This window comes from Oryza sativa, chromosome 3, assembly GCF_034140825.1.
Source record: "Oryza sativa Japonica Group chromosome 3, ASM3414082v1".
Classification (NCBI taxonomy): Eukaryota; Viridiplantae; Streptophyta; class Magnoliopsida; order Poales; family Poaceae; genus Oryza; species Oryza sativa.
This window is the reverse complement of record NC_089037.1, coordinates 13,786,397-13,806,656: the sequence shown is the minus strand read 5'-3', so window position 1 is coordinate 13,806,656 and position 20,260 is coordinate 13,786,397. Positions and strand designations below refer to the sequence as shown.

The following is a 20,260-nucleotide window of genomic DNA, read 5'->3' as shown; positions in this document are numbered from 1 at the left end:
AAATGTGGGAAATAAAATTTCCTAAATATAAAGCATGGAAGGATTTAATTTTTATTAAATTCTTCATGGTTAATTATACTCTCTGGAATTTTCTCAGATTTTTCGGAGCTCAATTCCTAATTTTTAATCATACAAAGAACATTTCAGTAATAATCCACATATTAAATTAATCATTAAATGGTCTGATTATAATTTTGTTAAGTACTTTGAGTGTCCAAGTATTTTCAAGATTTTTCTTGGAATTATTTGAGCATTGGAAGTATTTTTAACAATTCAAAGATCATTTCCGTGATTAATTTAATTGGAAAAGTATTTAAAAATCCCTTCTCCTTTTCGGGCCGAAATAGGAAAAGTTCAGCTTCAGTCCTCGGCCCATTCTCCCTTCCTTTCGGCTGGCCTTATCCCTCCTCCAAAGTCTGCTTTGTGTCCCTCTTTCAATCGGGCCAAGAAGTGAAAGCCCAGCCAAAAGTCTATTTTGCCTCCCTGCTACAGTGTCATCTTCAATCTCCAGCCGGCTGGAGACAGAGCCCGAGCCAGCCGCACAGTACCTGTATAGCCGCGGTTTTCCCCTCCAAATCCGGCCTTTTATCTCGTGTATTTCCAAAATTAGTTGAGGGGAAATACTCCTCTTATCCTCCTCTATCTTTACCCCCAAGAATCGGAGCAAACCGTTGAGTATTTTATCCGAATCGAACTCGTTTTTGAGTTTATCTCCAAAACCGAGTTTTTGATTTCCCGGATCGATTTCTTGCGGGAGGAGTCCGATCTCTTCAATCCAAGGCTATAAATAGGACCACCTCGTCGCCCTCTTTCGTTTGCCCCCTTCCCCGTGGTCTCCCGTGCATCGTAGCTCGCCGTCGACGCCGCTTAGTCCGCCGCCGCCGCCGGCCGGGTTGCAGCCGCGCCGCCCCTGCCGTCGCCGCCGCTTGCCGCCGCCGCCAAGAGGTGCGCCGAGGAGTGAGGAAGCCCGGCCGCCCGTCCTTCTTCGCCGCCGGTCGCCGTAGCTCGCCGCCGACGGTCAACCCGAACCGCCGCCCGTTCCCCGTCGTTGCCGGCCGTCGTCGGACGTCGTTTGTCGTTGTGGTGAGTACCGTTGGGTTCGTCTCGTCGTCCTCTACGTGTACATGCCCTCCAAATCCGCAGCCGGCCACTCTATCTCCGGCGAGGTCGTCATCGTGGTTCGGCCGCCATGGATGATGTCAGCATGACGTCATCATCTTCTCCTTTTCCAGTTTTTTCTAATAGATTAAAACTTCAGAAAATCATAACTAAATCATCGTAACTCGGTTTTGAGTGGTTCAAGTTGCTAAATTCATCTAAAATCATGATCTACATGTTTGTTTACTTTATATGTATTGTTTATTTGGTTTTTATTAGTCTTTTTCTTCGTTTTGCGTGTTAGCTTGTCGTTTCCGTCGTTGCGAAGTTTCGTGAGTGCGCCGGAAGTATTCAAGAAGATTAATTGAAGACCGATTATTGCAAGGCAAGTCACACAGATCCTAAACACAATCCTTTGAGCATGTTGATCCTATATTTAAATTCTCTATTTGTTTCAACTGTGCATTTATTTTCGAATGTCACCGGGTGGTGTGAACCTATTCCTTTGTTATGGCCAATTTGCATTGAATGCCCTATTCCTTGATACCTTGGGTAATAAATTGATTGGCTTGAACCTTATGTATTGGTTTGGTTCAGCTAAATGTTATATATATAATTGCTTAGCAATGCTTAGAAACATTAGCTCACTAATGGGATGAATCATATATACTACATTATTATTTATGGTTATATTTAATGGTCGCTCACGATGGTTAATCGTGTGATGTTAATTAAATGATAATTAAAACCTGGTTAAGGTGGGTTGTGAGCATATGGTTTTGATGGTTGTGCTCATGGCAATTAAGGACCGGTTTGCGAGCTACTGTTGTGAAACATTTACCGTACCAACCACAAGCCAGCATGGGCAACGGCTTTATTCTTTGTATAGCGTGATTCATTATAGTGCGCCAGACTATGAAGTGGCGAGAAGTCCATGGGGGTCGCTGGGGAGTCCATGCCTTGTTTATAAGGGGGTGATTATGATCCAGTAACGGTGCACTGTTTTGAGTTGTGTTGTGCAAAGGGTATTGTCACGATTTCCCCCTTTGCAATGCCGTGGTGGTATTTCGGGGCATGGCAACATGTGTGGAATCGTGTCTTGTGGGTACAGTGGTACACCTCTGGCCAGAGTAAAACTATTCGAATAGCCGTGCCCGCGGTTATGGGCGGGTTAAGCAATGTTTTTCGTGATTAGTCTCACACCTCTCACAATAATTATGGATGTTATTTGGTAATAATTTGTTTAGCTCCTGGTTTGGAGTTAGATCTGTACAGCCGGGTATGGTTGTTCAGGATGGTTGGGCCTGAGCAGCATGGGTGTGCTGTTCGGTGTTGATTAAAATTGATGATTAATTACTCTACTGTTTTACTTCTCTTAAATGTTTTGCTAAATGCTGCTTTTGCAAATGAGCCTATATTATGCCATCCTTTGGTATCCTTGTGCACTTGCATATTTGCTGTGTGGCTTGTTGAGTATGTCATATGCTCATTCTTGCAATAATCAATCAACCTCAGTTGAAGATAAAGGATCCAGAAGGAGAAGACGTTTGGCTTATACCCCAGTTGAGCTGCCTGTGGGAGTGGAGCTGAAGCCATCGCTAGACCGTTAATTCCGCTGCTGTTTCTTTTTCTTTTCTTTTGTAAGTATGTAACGTTATTATTATGATGGATTTGTATATTAAATTGTCAGTTTGTGTACCTCGGCTGATTCCTGGACGAGGATTTTATGCACAAATTAGTTCGGAAATTACTAGTGAATTTCCGGGCGTGACAGCTGCCCATGTAATAAATTAACTATTTACGCTTCCGCTTGATAAACTCTGAAATGTATCAACTCTTGGTGTACCTTGCCTCCTGGGACAAGGAATAATACACGCACGTAAGGAACGCCCGTTGGGTTAATTCCGGTCGTGACAAGTTGGTATCAGAGCCCCCCTTGACCCTAGGACGAGCCGTAGATCCCAAGCCTTAGCAATATTTTCAAAATAAAAATCCTTTGTTATTTGTGAAAATCCTCTAGTCTCTCTCTGTCCTGCTGCTTCATTTATCGCCAAAATCTGACCTTTAAAATGTTGCATTTCTTTTTGTTTTTGTTTGTAGATGGCCGGCAGCATCAACCGTCATGGTCTGGACCTGACTGGCTTCGTTTTGGAGCTGCGGGGCATGTGCGTTGTCCTGGGGTATCCGCATGGAGTGGACTACCAGGGCAAGCAGCTCCCGGAGCAGGAGGGTGACGATGCAGAGCCCCACGCTGCTTGGGAGGTTACTGCAGTGATCCTCACTGGCTCACCCGAGAGGACTTCGTTGGCAGTCACCGCGGGTGGAGATTCTTTCTCCGCCGCTTGCCAGAACGCCGCTCTCCTCGCCATCGGCACTCTTCACCAGCGCTACCCGGACGAGTTGCAGCACTCGCCCTACCGCTACCACCCTCGCCGTGGAGGAGCCCGCGACTACGCCACCTTCCGGGATGCTAGCTCGGAGGATGACGCTACCATCATGCACCTGGCGCGCATGGTGGAGGCGTACGACGCGGCTCGTATCGACTTCCATCAGATGGTGCGCCGTGGGATGGTCGAGAACAACATGAAGATCCTGGAGCTGCGTCAGGAGAATCTGCAGCTGAAGAAGGACCTAGACGCAGTGGAGGCGCAGTTGCATCAGCTCAAGATCGCCCAGGGAGAGGTCTGTCGCCCCAAGCGCCGCCGTGTCTGCCGCAGCCAGAAGATCACCGCCCGCAAGAGTACATCCAGGCCCGAGCTTGTTCGCCAGTCCTTGGCATGGACCTGCTTCGTGGAGACCCCTCGTGCCGAGCCCGCGCCCGTGGTTCCTCAGGAGGGGGAAGCCTCCGGCGTTGGTAGCACGGAGGATGCGCTGCTGCTCACCTTCCGTCCTGGCCAGTCGCAGCGGTAGACGAGCAGTTAGTAGGCTTGCGCGTGTGTTCTTTCTTGTTTGTCTTCTTGTTGGAGTCGTGTGGGGCATGGTTATGCCGGTGTGTGGTATAACTGTGTCGGAGCCTGTCTTTATTTTATTTGCCTAAGCAACTTGAACTTTAATGAACCAATTTAATAGCAGTAATAAATTCAAGAATTATGGTAGTCGTGGGTGGCTAGCTTTAATTGTCAGCTCTCTCTGTTTGCTGGTTCTGTGTGGGGTTTTCAGATGGTGACGACCAGGAGAAGTGCTGCTACCGGTGAAGGCAGCCAACCCGAAGGCAGCAACCACAACAACCAGGGCAGCCCACATCCACCTCCTCCGCCTCCACCACCACCACCAGACACCAACGCCATTCTCACCCAAATCCTCGCCCAGCAGGCCAACATGATGGCTGCTTTCCTCCACCACATCCAAAATCCGCCACAACATAATGCTCCACCACCACCCCCACAACACTCTAAACTCGCTGAGTTCCTCCGCATCCGTCCACCAACCTTCTCTAGCTCCAATAACCCTGTGGATGCGTTGGATTGGTTGCATGCCGTGGGGAAAAAGTTAGACACCGTGCAGTGCAGCGATGAGGAGAAAGTCGTCTTCGCCGCCCACCAGCTGCAGGGGCCCGCATCTCTATGGTTGGACCATTTCCAGGCTACGCAGCTAGAGGGGCAGCCTATTACTTGGGCCCGCTTCACCGCCGCTTTCCGGAGGACCCATGTGCCCGCCGGAGTCATGGCCCTTAAGAAAAGGGAATTCCGAAAGTTGAAGCAAGGCAACCGCTCCGTGATGGAGTATTTGCATGAGTTCAACAACCTGGCCCGGTACGCCCCGGAGGATGTACGGGAAGATGAGGAAAAGCAGGAGAAGTTCTTGGCTGGAATGGATCCTGAGCTGTCCGTCCGTCTAGTCTCCGGTGACTATCCGGATTTCCAACATCTGGTGGACAAGAGCATCCGCTTGGAAGCCAAGCACAAGGAACTGGAGTCGCACAAGCGTCGCTTGGCGAATTTCCGCAATCAACAGGGAGCTAACCAAAGGATCCGCTACACCAATCCCTATCCAGGAGGATCGTCCTCGCAGCAGCAACAGCAGCAGCAACCTCGCTCCGCGCCCCGACCTCAATTCGTGGTGCGTGTCCCACAGCCGCTGTCGCGTCCCAAAACGACTCTAAAATTCATCCTCGAAATTGTGCAAAGAATAATTAAAATTCATGTGAAAGCCTCCAACAATTAAAATGTGCAAAGATAAAAGTCAAATGAGGCTTGGAGGATTTTTGTATATTTCCTAAAAGCCTAAAATGTGTAAATAAATTTTAGTGGAATTTTCAGAGCACAAATAATAATGGAAAAGAAATAAACAAAGTTGAAATGGTTTTATAAAAAGAAAAATCCTAAAAAGTCTTCTTTCCCCCCCTTTCCTTCTTGGGCCGGCTCGGCCCAATTCCCTCCCCCTCTCTCCTCTCCCCGCGGCCCATCGGCCTCCCCCGCGCGCGCGCGCCGCTGACAGGCGGGCCCGCCCGCCACTCTCGCTGACGGGTGGGACCCACCTGTCATCTCCCTCCTCGCGCTGCGCCCGCCGCCCGTGCCCTAGCGCCGCCGCCGCCGCCGAATCCGCCGCATCCCGCCGTCCCCGCGCGCATTAAAGAGGGGGAAATCACTCCCCGTGATTCCCTCTCCCGTTTCCCCCGCTTTCCCCTCTCTCTCTCCCTCGGATTCGTCCAAAATCGCGCCCGCAATCCTCGCCGGCGTCATCAATGGCGGCCGAGATCTCCGCGCCCGTTTCCTCCCTCTCCGGCCGCGCTCTCCCCCTCCCGACGCTATATAATCGTCCCCCGAGCTCCGCTCTTCCGTTTCCGCCGCTCGCCGCTCGCTCTCGCCGTCGGATTCGTGCTCGCGCCGTGCACCTCTCTCTCCGCCGTCGCCGTCGACCTCCGGTTCGCCGCCGACGTCGCTCCGGGCTTCCTCCCGACTCGGCGTCACCTCCATCGGCTTCGCCGCGTTGTCGCCGACCCCGTCCGCCCCTTCGCTTCGCCCGCCGACCGCCGGAGCTCCGTCGTCCTCGCCGTCCCGAACCGCGCCGCCGCCTTCCTCCGCTTCGGCCGCCGTTTCCGTCGTCGTTGTAGTCCCGGGGTGAGCCGAGGACCGCCCTTTCGCTTCCCTCTCCTCTCCGCTCTCTCGGGCGCCGCTCCGCCGCGCCGGTGGTCGCCGGCGGTGACCATCGGGGCGCGGGCGCGCCGCTCCCGTCGGCCGTGCCGGCGAGGCCGCCTTCGGGCGGGCCCCGCGGCTGCCAGGTGGGCCCGGCCGTCAGCCGCCCGCGCCCGCGGGTGCGGCTGACGCGTGGGACCCACGGCGCCGACCGCCGCCAGCCGCGTGCTCCCGGTCCACCGTGGACCGAGAGGCTGACGCGTGGGCCCCACTCCCGTGGACCCAGTCCGCGCGTCCTCTCTCCCGGCTGACGCAATAAATGAGTTTTTAATTAAAATTTAAATGAAGAAATTCGCAAATATCCATTTAAAGAGCATATAAACTTCAAATGGCCATATCTTGGCCATTTGAACTCGGAATTGGACCGTTCAAGTCTCTAATTTTTCCTTAAGAAGTCAAGAACCCATTTTTGTGCTTTGTTTCTGCTGTTATGTGGAGTTTATTAGAGTTAAAGCCTTTTTCTTTTCCGTTGGTCGTGTAGACGCTGCAGCTTCGGAAGATCCGCTCTTCGTGGAAGTTGAAGCCGACGTTTGGGAAAGCGAGCAAGGCAAGACACATCATCTTGATCATATTGAATCCCAGTTTATAAAATTATGTTGATTTAAATTATTGCATTATCGCTTTATTTAAATTCCCGCGTTATCACTGTTTTATTTAGCCATGCCTATTTACCTTTGTTATGACCATATTATTATTGTTATTGTTATTATTATTACCTTGTTCACCCTAGACAAACAAAACCCCAACTAGTGGACACTCCACTCATGACACCACTAGTTTAATTTTAGGTAGATGCTTCGCAATTTAATTAGGTAACATTAGGTGGTTTTACAACTATAGACTTTGGGAAATATTCATATCACCTGGATACTTTGGAATGGTGGACTATTGTGGAATTGGTTTCACACCGCTCCTTCCTTTCAAAACCCCTAAAATGGTTTTGGGCTGGGCTAGGGGTGCATGGTTTTGATGGTAGCACCTCGGCCGTATAAGGACCGGTCTTCGGGCCTCTGTTGCAAAGCACTACCGTACTTCCACATGTCTAGTGGGTAAGGCTTAGTTTGTGGCTCAGTCTAGTCATAAACAAAAGTACACGGATTGGAGATGGATGAAGTCGGGGGTCGATGGACATTCTCCAGGGCAAATGAAGGCTACACGAGCTGCGGCCCGGTAGTCGAGATGTCAAATGGCAGAGGGTTGGTGCCCTGCTGCTAGGGGCTCAGTCCTGCCTGCCTGTCCCGGGGGTTCCGGCCGTAGGCGGGATTGGGTCGGTACTCTTGTCTATGGCTAGGATGGGTTGGAAACTATGTCACGTCTTCCGTCTGTATACCGTGGTGGTATGTGGCACGTGGTTGCACGTGAGGAAGATGTGTCTTGTGGGTAAAGATGTACAACTCTGATCAGAGTATAATCTATTCGAATAGCCGCGCCCTCGGTTATGGGCAAGCCGAGCAATGTACCCTAGTTAGTGTTTTAATTCTTAAAACCTGCTTAACAACTAAAATGTGGAATGGTTGGCCTGGGTTGGCTTAGGACGAGCTGGGACCCAGGGTCGGGTTGCCAGTTCGGTCTGAATCATCATAGGCCTTGGGTTAAGGCAGGTTCGTGTGGGTTCACGGCCTTGATTAATAACATTGTATAGTTCTAGGATCGCGTTTACAAAATAGCTTTGAGCAACTAAACGTCTTTAAATGCTGTTTACTGCAACGCTAACCCTTATTATAAATTCCCTTGTACTCCCTTGCATTTATTCTGCATTTGTGGGTGTGTCTTGTTGAGTACGGTGGTTGTACTCAGTCTTGCTCAATTTTTCCCAAGTCCAGAAGAGGAGCTCCTTGGAGATGAAGGCTTTGGTGTCTAGCTCGTGCCTGCCGTCAAGCGCCTGTGGTCGTCGCCCTAGTCTTCCGTTGTTTCCCGTTTGTCTTTGTGTGCTGGGCCTTCGCTGCCCGTGTAATAAATATATTTACGCTTCCGCTTGTTAAACTCTGATTTGTATCAACTGTTGGTGTACCTTGCCTCCTGGGACAAGGATTAATGCACGCACGTAAGGAACGCCCGTTGGGTTATTTCCGGTCGTGACAAGTTGGTATCAGAGCCACCTTTGACCCTAGGACGAGCCGTAGATCCCAAGCCTTAGCAATATTTTCAAAAATAAAAATCTTTGATTATTTGTGAAAATTGTCTAGTCTCTCTCTGTCTTGCTGCTTCATTTATCGCCAAAAATCTGACCTTTGAAATGTTGTTTTTTTTGTTTTGTTTGTAGATGGCCGGCAGCGTCACCCGTCGTGGTTTGGACATGACTGGTTTCGTCTTGGAGCTGCGGGGCATGTGCGTGGTCCTGGGGTATCCACATGGAGTGGATTACCAGGCCAGGCCGCTCCCGGAGCAGGAGGGTGAGGATGCAGAGCCCCACGCTGGTTGGGAGGTCACTGTAGTGATCCTCTCCGGCTCTCCCGAGCGGACTTCGCTGGCAGTCACCGCGGGTGGAGATTCCTTCCCCGCCGCTTGCCAGAACGCCGCTCTCCTCGCCATCGGCACCCTTCACCAGCGCTACCCGGACGAGTTGCAGCACTCGCCCTACCGCTACCACCCTCGTCGCGGAGGAGCCCGCGACTACGCCACCTTCCGGGATGCTAGCTCGGAGGATGACGCTACCATCGTGCACCTGGCACGCATGGTGGAGGCGTACGACGCGGCTCGTATCGACTTCCATCAGATGGTGCGCCGCGGGATGGTCGAGAACAACATGAAGATCCTGGAGCTGCGTCAGGAGAACCTGCAGCTCAAGAAGGACCTCGACGCGATGGAGGCGCAGCTGCACCAGCTCAAGATCGCCCAGGGAGAGGACTGCCGCCCCAAGCGTCGCCGCGTCTGCCGCAGCCAGAAGATCACTGCCCGCAAGAGCACTTCCAGGCCCGAGCTGGTTCGTCAGTCCCTGGCGTGGACTTGCTTCGTCGAGACCCCTTGTGCCGAGCCCGCGCCCGTGGTTCCCCAGGAGGGGGAAGCCTCCGGCGTTGGTAGCACGGAGGATGCGCTGTTGCTCACCTTCCGTCCTGGCCCGTCGCAGCGGTAGACGAGCAGTTAGTAGGCTTGCGCGTGTGTTCTTTCTCGTTTGTCTTTTTGAGTTGTGTGGGGCATGGTTATGCCGGTGTGTGGCATAACTGTGTCGGAGCCTGTCTTTATTTTATTTGCTTAAGCAACCTGAACTTTAATGAACCAATTTAATAGCAGTAATAAATTCAAGAATTATGGTAGTCGTGGGTGGTTAGTTTTAATTGTTAGCTCTTTCTGTTTGCTGGTTCTGTGTGGGGTTTTCAGATGGTGACGACCAGGAGAAATGCTGTTACCGGTGATGGCAACCAACCCGAAGGCAGCAACCACAACCACCAGGGCAACCCACCTCCACCTCCCCCTCCGCCACCACCACCACCACCAGACACCAACGCCATTCTCACCCAAATCCTCGCCCAGCAAGCCAACATGATGACTGCTTTCCTCCACCACCTCCAAAATCCGCCACAACAGAATGCTCCACCACCACCTCCACAACACTCTAAACTCGCCGAATTCCTCCGCATCCGCCCACCTACCTTCTCGAGCTCCAACAACCCCGTGGATGCGTTGGATTGGTTGCATGCCGTGGGGAAAAAGCTAGACACGGTGCAGTGCAGCGATGAGGAGAAAGTCATCTTCGCCGCCCACCAGCTGCAGGGGCCCGCATCTCTATGGTGGGACCACTTCCAGGCTACGCAGCCAGAAGGGCAACCGATTACTTGGGCTCGCTTCACCGCCGCTTTCCGGAGAACCCATGTGCCCGCCGGAGTCGTGGCTCTTAAGAAGAGGGAGTTCCGAGAGTTGAAGCAAGGCAACCGCTCCGTGATGGAGTATTTGCATGAGTTCAACAATCTGGCCCGGTACGCTCCGGAGGATGTGCGGGAAGATGAGGAGAAGCAAGAGAAGTTCCTGGCAGGAATGGACCCTGAGCTGTCCGTTCGTCTAGTCTCTGGGGACTACCCGGACTTCCAACGTCTGGTGGACAAGAGCATCCGCTTGGAAGCCAAGCACAAGGAGCTGGAGTCGCACAAGCGCCGCTTGGCGAACTTCCGCAATCAACAGGGTGCTAACCAAAGGGTCCGCTACACCAATCCCTACCCAGGGGGATCCTCCTCGCAGCAGCAACAACAGCCGCAGCAATCTCGCTCCGCGCCTCGACCTCAATTCGTGGTGCGCGTCCCACAGCCGCAGCAGCAGCAGAATCAACAAGGGACTCGTGCGCCCCGTCCTCCTACGCCAACTGTGCAGCCTGGTCAAGGCCGCAGGGACGCTCAAGGTCAGCAGCGTCTGTGCTTCAACTGCTTCGAGCCCGGGCACTTTGCGGATAAATGCCCGAAGCCAAGGCGTCAGCAAGGCCAAGCGCCTCCCCGCCCCAACAACGGTGGCAAGGACGTCATTCGGGGTCGTGTGAACCACGTGACGGCCGAGGACGTGCTGACAACTCCAGACGTCATCGTTGGTACGTTCCTCATTCATTCCATCCCAGCTACTATTTTGTTCGACTCTGGAGCTTCCCACTCGTTTATATCTGTGCCATTCGTGGGGAGAAATCAGTTGGGGGTAGAAAGGCTTAGAAACCCTCTGCTCATCACCACCCCTGGAGGGGTTATGACAGCAAAGTATTATAGCCCTGCCGTTCCTATAGAAATTCAGGGGATTCCTTTTCCCTCGGATCTGATTCTGCTAGACACCAAGAACCTGGATGTGATCCTTGGAATGAATTGGTTGGCTCAATTCCAAGGAGTAGTGGATTGCGCGAGGCGCACTGTCACTCTGTACCGAGGGCCAGAACAACCGGTTGTTTTCTTTGCACCCCCAACCTCTGTCAGAAGTTCAGAACTTCATCAGATAGGGCTGGCAGAAATCCCCATAGTCAGAGAATTCGGAGACGTGTTTCCGGAAGAACTACCCGGTATGCCGCCCAAGCGAGAGATTGAGTTCCGGATAGATCTTGCTCCAGGAACCACTCCTCTGCACAAGCGACCCTACCGTATGGCAGCAAATGAGCTGGCCGAAGTCAAGAAACAGTTGGAAGAGTTAAAAGAAAAAGGGTATATACGTCCGAGTACTTCCCCTTGGGGTGCTCCTGTGATTTTTGTGGAGAAGAAAGACAAAACGAAGAGGATGTGCGTTGACTACAGAGCTCTCAATGAAGTCACCATCAAAAACAAGTACCCTCTTCCCCGGATCGATGATCTGTTCGATCAGCTTAAAGGTGCCACTATATTCTCCAAGATTGATCTTCGTTCCGGATATCACCAATTACGTATCCGTGAGGAAGATATCCCTAAGACCGCGTTCACCACGCGATACGGGCTGTATGAATTCACGGTGATGTCGTTCGGTCTAACCAATGCACCTGCCTTCTTCATGAACTTAATGAACAAAGTGTTCATGGAATACTTGGATAAGTTTGTTGTGGTTTTCATTGATGACATTCTGATATACTCACAATCAGAGGAAGACCATCAGCACCATCTCCGTCTGGTGTTGGGAAAGTTGCGGGAACATCAATTGTATGCCAAGCTTAGCAAGTGTGAGTTCTGGTTGTCCGAAGTCAAATTCTTGGGGCACGTGATATCTGCTAAAGGAGTTGCTGTGGACCCCGAAACAGTGACCGCCGTCACCGATTGGAAGCAACCCAAGACAGTTACTCAAGTCCGCAGTTTCTTAGGTTTGGCAGGGTACTACCGGAGATTCATCGAGAACTTCTCCAAAATCGCTCGACCCATGACACAGTTGTTGAAGAAAGAAGAGAAATTTGTGTGGAGCCCGCAATGCGAGAAGGCGTTTCAAACTCTCAAGGAAAAGCTGGTTTCCTCGCCAGTGTTAATCTTGCCGGATACTCGCAAGGATTTCATGGTGTACTGTGATGCTTCGCGCCAAGGATTGGGGTGCATGCTCATGCAGGATGGTCATGTGGTAGCCTATGCCTCACGTCAGCTACGGCCTCATGAAGGCAACTACCCTACCCATGATTTGGAGTTAGCAGCGGTGGTTCATGCTCTAAAAATCTGGCGGCACTATCTCATTTGTAATCGCTGTGAAATATATACTGATCATAAGAGTTTGAAATACATCTTCACTCAGTCAGATCTGAATCTTCGGCAAAGGAGATGGTTAGAACTCATCAAGGATTATGATGTGGGAATTCACTATCATCCTGGTAAGGCCAACGTGGTTGCCGACGCTCTAAGTCGGAAAAGCCATTGCAACACTCTTACCGCCCGAGGCATTCCACCCGAACTTAACCAACAGATGGAAGCTCTGAACCTAAGCATAGTTAGTCGCGGATTTTTGGCTGCGTTGGAAGCCAAGCCCACCTTGCTCGATCAAATTCGCGAGGCTCAGAAGAATGATCCGGATATGCATGGACTCCTCAAGAATATGAAACAGGGTAAAGCTGTTGGTTTCACAGAGGATGAACACGGAACCCTATGGAACGGAAATCGGGTATGCGTTCCAGATAATAGAGAACTTAAACAGCTGATACTTCAGGAAGCTCACAAAAGTCCTTATTCAATCCACCCTGGCAGTACGAAGATGTACTTAGACTTGAAGGAGAAATACTGGTGGGTTAGCATGAAGCGGGAAATTGCAGAGTTCGTGGCTCTGTGTGATGTGTGCCAGCGTGTCAAGGCAGAACACCAACGACCGGCCGGACTCCTCCAACCTCTCCAAGTACCAGAATGGAAATGGGATGAGATTGGGATGGATTTCATCACCGGACTTCCAAAAACCCAAGGCGGATATGATTCTATATGGGTAGTTGTGGATCGATTAACCAAGGTAGCTCGATTTATTCCGGTGAAGACCACGTATGGAGGGAACAAACTAGCCGAGCTCTACTTCGCTAGGATCGTGAGTCTCCATGGCGTTCCCAAGAAAATCGTATCTGATAGGGGAAGCCAATTCACCTCTCACTTTTGGAAGAAGCTCCAAGAAGAGCTTGGTACCCGATTAAATTTCAGCACCGCGTATCACCCGCAGACAGATGGACAGACCGAGCGTCTAAATCAGATCCTAGAAGATATGCTTCGCGCATGTGTACTAGATTTCGGGAAGACCTGGGATAAGAGTCTCCCCTATGCCGAGTTCTCCTACAATAACAGCTATCAAGCCAGCATACAAATGGCACCTTATGAAGCGTTGTACGGGCGCAAATGCCGGACACCGCTCTTGTGGGACCAAGTTGGAGAAAGCCAAGTGTTCGGGACTGATATCCTGAGAGAAGCTGAAGCTAAAGTCAGAATCATTCGGGATAATCTAAAGGTGGCACAGTCCCGGCAGAAAAGTTATGCAGATAACCGTCGCCGTGACCTGGAATTCGCAGTGGGTGATTTTGTATATCTTCGGGTCATGCCATTGCGAGGTGTGCACAGGTTTCAGACAAAAGGTAAGCTCGCACCTCGGTATGTGGGTCCTTACCGTATCATCGCTCGACGCGGAGAAGTCGCTTACCAGCTAGAGTTGCCCGCCTCCTTGGGTAACGTGCATGATGTGTTCCATGTGTCTCAACTCAAGAAATGTCTTCGAGTGCCATCCGAGCAGGCCGACTCAGAGCAAATTGAAGTCCGCGAAGATTTGACCTACGTGGAGAGGCCAGTGAAAATCCTGGACACCATGGAGCGCAGGACCAGGAACCGGGTAATCCGTTTTTGCAAGGTCCAGTGGAGCAACCACGCCGAAGAAGAAGCTACCTGGGAGCGTGAAGACGAGCTGAAGGCAGCCCATCCCGATCTCTTCGCCAGTTCTTCCGAATCTCGGGGTCGAGATTCCGTTTAAGGGGGGTAGGTTTGTCGCGTCCCAAAACGACTCTAAAATTCATCCTCGAAATTGTGCAAAGAATAATTAAAATTCATGTGAAAGCCTCCAACAATTAAAATGTGCAAAGATAAAAGTCAAATGAGGCTTGGAGGATTTTTGTATATTTCCTAAAAGCCTAAAATGTGTAAATAAATTTTAGTGGAATTTTCAGAGCACAAATAATAATGGAAAAGAAATAAACAAAGTTGAAATGGTTTTATAAAAAGAAAAATCCTAAAAAGTCTTCTTTCCCCCCCTTTCCTTCTTGGGCCGGCTCGGCCCAATTCCCTCCCCCTCTCTCCTCTCCCCGCGGCCCATCGGCCTCCCCCGCGCGCGCGCGCCGCTGACAGGCGGGCCCGCCCGCCACTCTCGCTGACGGGTGGGACCCACCTGTCATCTCCCTCCTCGCGCCGCGCCCGCCGCCCGCCCGTGCCCTAGCGCCGCCGCCGCCGCCGAATCCGCCGCATCCCGCCGTCCCCGCGCGCATTAAAGAGGGGGAAATCACTCCCCGTGATTCCCTCTCCCGTTTCCCCCGCTTTCCCCTCTCTCTCTCCCTCGGATTCGTCCAAAATCGCGCCCGCAATCCTCGCCGGCGTCATCAATGGCGGCCGAGATCTCCGCGCCCGTTTCCTCCCTCTCCGGCCGCGCTCTCCCCCTCCCGACGCTATATAATCGTCCCCCGAGCTCCGCTCTTCCGTTTCCGCCGCTCGCCGCTCGCTCTCGCCGTCGGATTCGTGCTCGCGCCGTGCACCTCTCTCTCCGCCGTCGCCGTCGACCTCCGGTTCGCCGCCGACGTCGCTCCGGGCTTCCTCCCGACTCGGCGTCACCTCCATCGGCTTCGCCGCGTTGTCGCCGACCCCGTCCGCCCCTTCGCTTCGCCCGCCGACCGCCGGAGCTCCGTCGTCCTCGCCGTCCCGAACCGCGCCGCCGCCTTCCTCCGCTTCGGCCGCCGTTTCCGTCGTCGTTGTAGTCCCGGGGTGAGCCGAGGACCGCCCTTTCGCTTCCCTCTCCTCTCCGCTCTCTCGGGCGCCGCTCCGCCGCGCCGGTGGTCGCCGGCGGTGACCATCGGGGCGCGGGCGCGCCGCTCCCGTCGGCCGTGCCGGCGAGGCCGCCTTCGGGCGGGCCCCGCGGCTGCCAGGTGGGCCCGGCCGTCAGCCGCCCGCGCCCGCGGGTGCGGCTGACGCGTGGGACCCACGGCGCCGACCGCCGCCAGCCGCGTGCTCCCGGTCCACCGTGGACCGAGAGGCTGACGCGTGGGCCCCACTCCCGTGGACCCAGTCCGCGCGTCCTCTCTCCCGGCTGACGCAATAAATGAGTTTTTAATTAAAATTTAAATGAAGAAATTCGCAAATATCCATTTAAAGAGCATATAAACTTCAAATGGCCATATCTTGGCCATTTGAACTCGGAATTGGACCGTTCAAGTCTCTAATTTTTCCTTAAGAAGTCAAGAACCCATTTTTGTGCTTTGTTTCTGCTGTTATGTGGAGTTTATTAGAGTTAAAGCCTTTTTCTTTTCCGTTGGTCGTGTAGACGCTGCAGCTTCGGAAGATCCGCTCTTCGTGGAAGTTGAAGCCGACGTTTGGGAAAGCGAGCAAGGCAAGACACATCATCTTGATCATATTGAATCCCAGTTTATAAAATTATGTTGATTTAAATTATTGCATTATCGCTTTATTTAAATTCCCGCGTTATCACTGTTTTATTTAGCCATGCCTATTTACCTTTGTTATGACCATATTATTATTGTTATTGTTATTATTATTACCTTGTTCACCCTAGACAAACAAAACCCCAACTAGTGGACACTCCACTCATGACACCACTAGTTTAATTTTAGGTAGATGCTTCGCAATTTAATTAGGTAACATTAGGTGGTTTTACAACTATAGACTTTGGGAAATATTCATATCACCTGGATACTTTGGAATGGTGGACTATTGTGGAATTGGTTTCACACCGCTCCTTCCTTTCAAAACCCCTAAAATGGTTTTGGGCTGGGCTAGGGGTGCATGGTTTTGATGGTAGCACCTCGGCCGTATAAGGACCGGTCTTCGGGCCTCTGTTGCAAAGCACTACCGTACTTCCACATGTCTAGTGGGTAAGGCTTAGTTTGTGGCTCAGTCTAGTCATAAACAAAAGTACACGGATTGGAGATGGATGAAGTCGGGGGTCGATGGACATTCTCCAGGGCAAATGAAGGCTACACGAGCTGCGGCCCGGTAGTCGAGATGTCAAATGGCAGAGGGTTGGTGCCCTGCTGCTAGGGGCTCAGTCCTGCCTGCCTGTCCCGGGGGTTCCGGCCGTAGGCGGGATTGGGTCGGTACTCTTGTCTATGGCTAGGATGGGTTGGAAACTATGTCACGTCTTCCGTCTGTATACCGTGGTGGTATGTGGCACGTGGTTGCACGTGAGGAAGATGTGTCTTGTGGGTAAAGATGTACACCTCTGATCAGAGTATAATCTATTCGAATAGCCGCGCCCTCGGTTATGGGCAAGCCGAGCAATGTACCCAAGTTAGTGTTTTAATTCTTAAAACCTGCTTAACAACTAAAATGTGGAATGGTTGGCCTGGGTTGGCTTAGGACGAGCTGGGACCCAGGGTCGGGTTGCCAGTTCGGTCTGAATCATCATAGGCCTTGGGTTAAGGCAGGTTCGTGTGGGTTCACGGCCTTGATTAATAACATTGTATAGTTCTAGGATCGCGTTTACAAAATAGCTTTGAGCAACTAAACGTCTTTAAATGCTGTTTGCTGCAACGCTAACCCTTATTATAAATTCCCTTGTACTCCCTTGCATTTATTCTGCATTTGTGGGTGTGTCTTGTTGAGTACGGTGGTTGTACTCAGTCTTGCTCAATTTTTCCCAAGTCCAGAAGAGGAGCTCCTTGGAGATGAAGGCTTTGGTGTCTAGCTCGTGCCTGCCGTCAAGCGCCTGTGGTCGTCGCCCTAGTCTTCCGTTGTTTCCCGTTTGTCTTTGTGTGCTGGGCCTTCGCTGCCCGTGTAATAAATATATTTACGCTTCCGCTTGTTAAACTCTGATTTGTATCAACTGTTGGTGTACCTTGCCTCCTGGGACAAGGATTAATGCACGCACGTAAGGAACGCCCGTTGGGTTATTTCCGGTCGTGACAATTATCTTTCTCTTTTCATCCCCGAAGATACCAACGGAAAAGAAAAGGCTTTAACTCTAATAAACTCCATATAACAAGCAGAAACAAAGCACAAAAATTGGTTCTTGGCTTCTTAAGGAAAAATTAGAGACTTGAACGGTCCAATTCCGAGTTCAAATGGCCAAGTTATGGCCATTTGAAGTTTATATGCTCTTTAGATGGATATTTGCGAATTTCTCCATTTAAATTTTAATTTAAAATCGGATTTATTGCGTCAGCCGAGGGGAGGGGCGCGCGGACCGGGTCCACGGGAGTGGGGCCCACGCGGCAGCCTCACGGTCCACGGTGGACCGGGTGCACGCGGCTTACGCCGGCCGGCGCCGTGGGTCCCACGCGTCAGCCGCACCCGAGGGCGCGGGCGGCTGACGGCCGGGCGCCACATGGCAGCCGCGGGGCGCGCCCGAAGGCGGCCTCGCCGGCACAGCCGACGGGAGGCGGCGCGCCCGCACCCCTATGGTCGCCGGCGGCGGCCATAGGCACGGCGGAGCGGCGGCCGAGAGAGGGGAGGGAAGGGGGAAACGAAGTGGGCGGTCCACGGCTCACCCCGGTCGACGGCGACGACGGGAACGGCGACCGAAGCGGGGGAATGCGGCGGCGCGGCTCGGGTCGACGGGGCGCGGCTCGGGTCGACGGAGGGGTGGACGAGGTCGGCGAGGACGCGGCGAAGCCGAAGGAAGCGACGCCGAAGCGGGAGGAGGTCCGGGGCGACGACGGCGGCGGACCGGAGCTCGGCGGCGACGGCGGAGAGAGAGAGCGACGGCGCGAGCTCGATTCTGACGGAGAGAGTGAGCGGTGAGCGGCGGAAACGGAGGAGGGAGGCACGGGGAGCGTTTAAATAGGGTCGGGGCGAGAGAGGGCGGCCGGGGAAGGAAGGAAAGCGGCGCGGAAGATCCGGCCGCCATTGATGGCGCCGGCGAGGTTAGGGGAGGATTTTCCGAACGAATCCGAGGGAGAGAGAGAGGGAAAAAAGGGGGGAAAGAGGGAGGGGATCACGGGGAGTGATTTCCCCCTCTTTATTGCGCGCAGGGCGGACGGGAGCGGCGGGATTCGCGGTGGCGGCGGCGCTAGGGCACGGGCGAGGCGGCGGGAGCGGCGCGAGGAAGGGGATGACGGGTGGGCCCCACCCGTCAGCGAGGGTGGCGGGCGGGCCCGCCCGTCAGCGGCGCGCACGCGGGGAGGAGGCCGATTGGGCCGCAGGGGAGAGGAGAGAGAGGGAGGGAGGTGGGCCGAGCCGGCCCAAGAGGGGGAGGGGGGGGAAAAAGGCTTTTTAGGGTTTTTCTTTTTATAAAATCCTTTTAACTTTGTTTATTTCTCCTTAATTATTATTTGTGCTCTGAAAATTCCACTAAAATTTATTTACACATTTTAGGCTTTTAGGAAATATACAAAAATCCTCCAAGCCTTATTTGACTTTTAACTTTGCACATTTTAATTGTTGGAGGCTTTCACAAGGATTTTACTTATTCTTTGCATAATTTCGAGGATGTATTTTAGAGTCGTTTTGGGACGCGACAAACCTACCCCCCTTAAACGGAATCTCGACCCCGAGATTCGGAAGAACTGGCGAAGAGATCGGGATGGGCTGCCTTCAGCTCGACTTCACGCTCCCAGGTAGCTTCTTCTTCGGCATGGTTGCTCCACTGGACCTTGCAAAAACGGATTACCCGGTTCCTGGTCCTGCGCTCCATGGTGTCCAGGACTTTCACTGGCCTCTCCACGTAAGTCAAGTCTTCGCGAACTTCAATTTGCTCTGAGTCGGCCTGCTCGGATGGCACTCGAAGACATTTCTTGAGTTGCGACACATGGAACACATCATGCACGTTGCCCAAGGAGGCGGGCAACTCCAACTGGTAAGCGACTTCTCCGCGCCGAGCAATGATACGGAAAGGACCCACATACCGAGGTGCGAGCTTCCCCTTTGTCTGAAATCTGTGTACACCTCGCAAGGGCGTGACCCGAAGATACACAAAGTCATCCACTGCGAATTCCAGGTCACGGCGTCGGTTGTCACGACCGGAAATAACCCAACGGGCGTTCCTTACGTGCGTGCATTAATCCTTGTCCCAGGAGGCAAGGTACACCAACAGTTGATACAAATCAGAGTTTAACAAGCGGAAGCGTAAATATATTTATTACACGGGCAGCGAAGGCCCAGCACACAAAGACAAATGGGAAACAACGGAAGACTAGGGCGACGACCACAGGCGCTTGACGGCAGGCACGAGCTAGACACCAAAGCCTTCATCTCCAAGGAGCTCCTCTTCTGGACTTGGGAAAAATTGAGCAAGACTGAGTACAACCACCGTACTCAACAAGACACACCCACAAATGCAGAATAAATGCAAGGGAGTACAAGGGAATTTATAATAAGGGTTAGCGTTGCAGTAAACAGCATTTAAAGACGTTTAGTTGCTCAAAGCTATTTTGTAAACGCGATCCTAGAACTATACAATGTTATTAATCAAGGCCGTGAACCCACACGAACCTGCCTTAACCCAAGGCCTATGATGATTCTGTCACGCCCGGAATTTCTATCCAAAATTCCAAACGCTTACATGTGTGTTAAACCCTCGTCCAGGAATCAACCGAGGCACACAATGACAACATTGATAATAGAGTACAAATAATTAACTATTGAATACTCGCAAATTATAAATTATTACAGAGGTAAATAGTCCCTCTCAAAAAAAAACATTCTACGCAGCGGAAAGATAAAACTAAAACAAACGACGGAACAACTATGGCAACTCCACTCCACAGGCAACTTGACCAGAACAAGCCTAATCCTCCAGATCGTCACCTTCACTGAAGTACTCCTCCTCTGATGAATGAATATTGCAAGAATGAGCATATAACATACTCAACAAGCCACACAGCAAATATGCAAGTGCACAAGATAGCAAAGGATGGCAAAATATAGCTCATTTGCAGAAAACAGCATTTAATAAATATTTCAGAGAATAGTAAAACAGTTGTATAATTAATCAATATTAAA

At 52.0% G+C, this 20,260-nt stretch overlaps 1 protein-coding gene across 4 annotated transcripts; it reads left to right on the top strand.

Annotated features, from left to right (window-relative positions):
• The first annotated feature begins 485 nt into the window (after window positions 1-485).
• On the top strand, window positions 486-4,193 carry LOC136355531 (uncharacterized). 4 transcript variants are annotated; one of them, XM_066308222.1, is made up of 4 exons: window positions 486-1,083; window positions 1,403-1,483; window positions 2,614-2,738; window positions 3,199-4,193. In XM_066308222.1, the coding sequence occupies exon 4, from the start codon at window positions 3,199-3,201 to the stop codon at window positions 4,006-4,008; it is 810 nt and encodes a 269-aa protein (XP_066164319.1). In that variant the 5' UTR covers window positions 486-1,083; window positions 1,403-1,483; window positions 2,614-2,738; the 3' UTR covers window positions 4,009-4,193. The 4 variants fall into 4 exon arrangements, 3 of the variants coding, with proteins under 3 accessions (XP_066164319.1, XP_066164321.1, XP_066164320.1); XR_010739799.1 differs by lacking the exon at window positions 3,199-4,193 and having other exon boundaries at window positions 2,614-2,906; XM_066308224.1 differs by lacking the exons at window positions 1,403-1,483; window positions 2,614-2,738 and having other exon boundaries at window positions 486-550.
• The last annotated feature ends 16,067 nt before the right edge of the window (window positions 4,194-20,260 follow it).

Coding starts and splice junctions, on each gene's coding strand:
- LOC136355531 (XM_066308224.1), top strand. CDS start 3,199: ATGGCCGGCAGCATCAACCGTCATGGTCTGGACCTGACTGGCTTCGTT.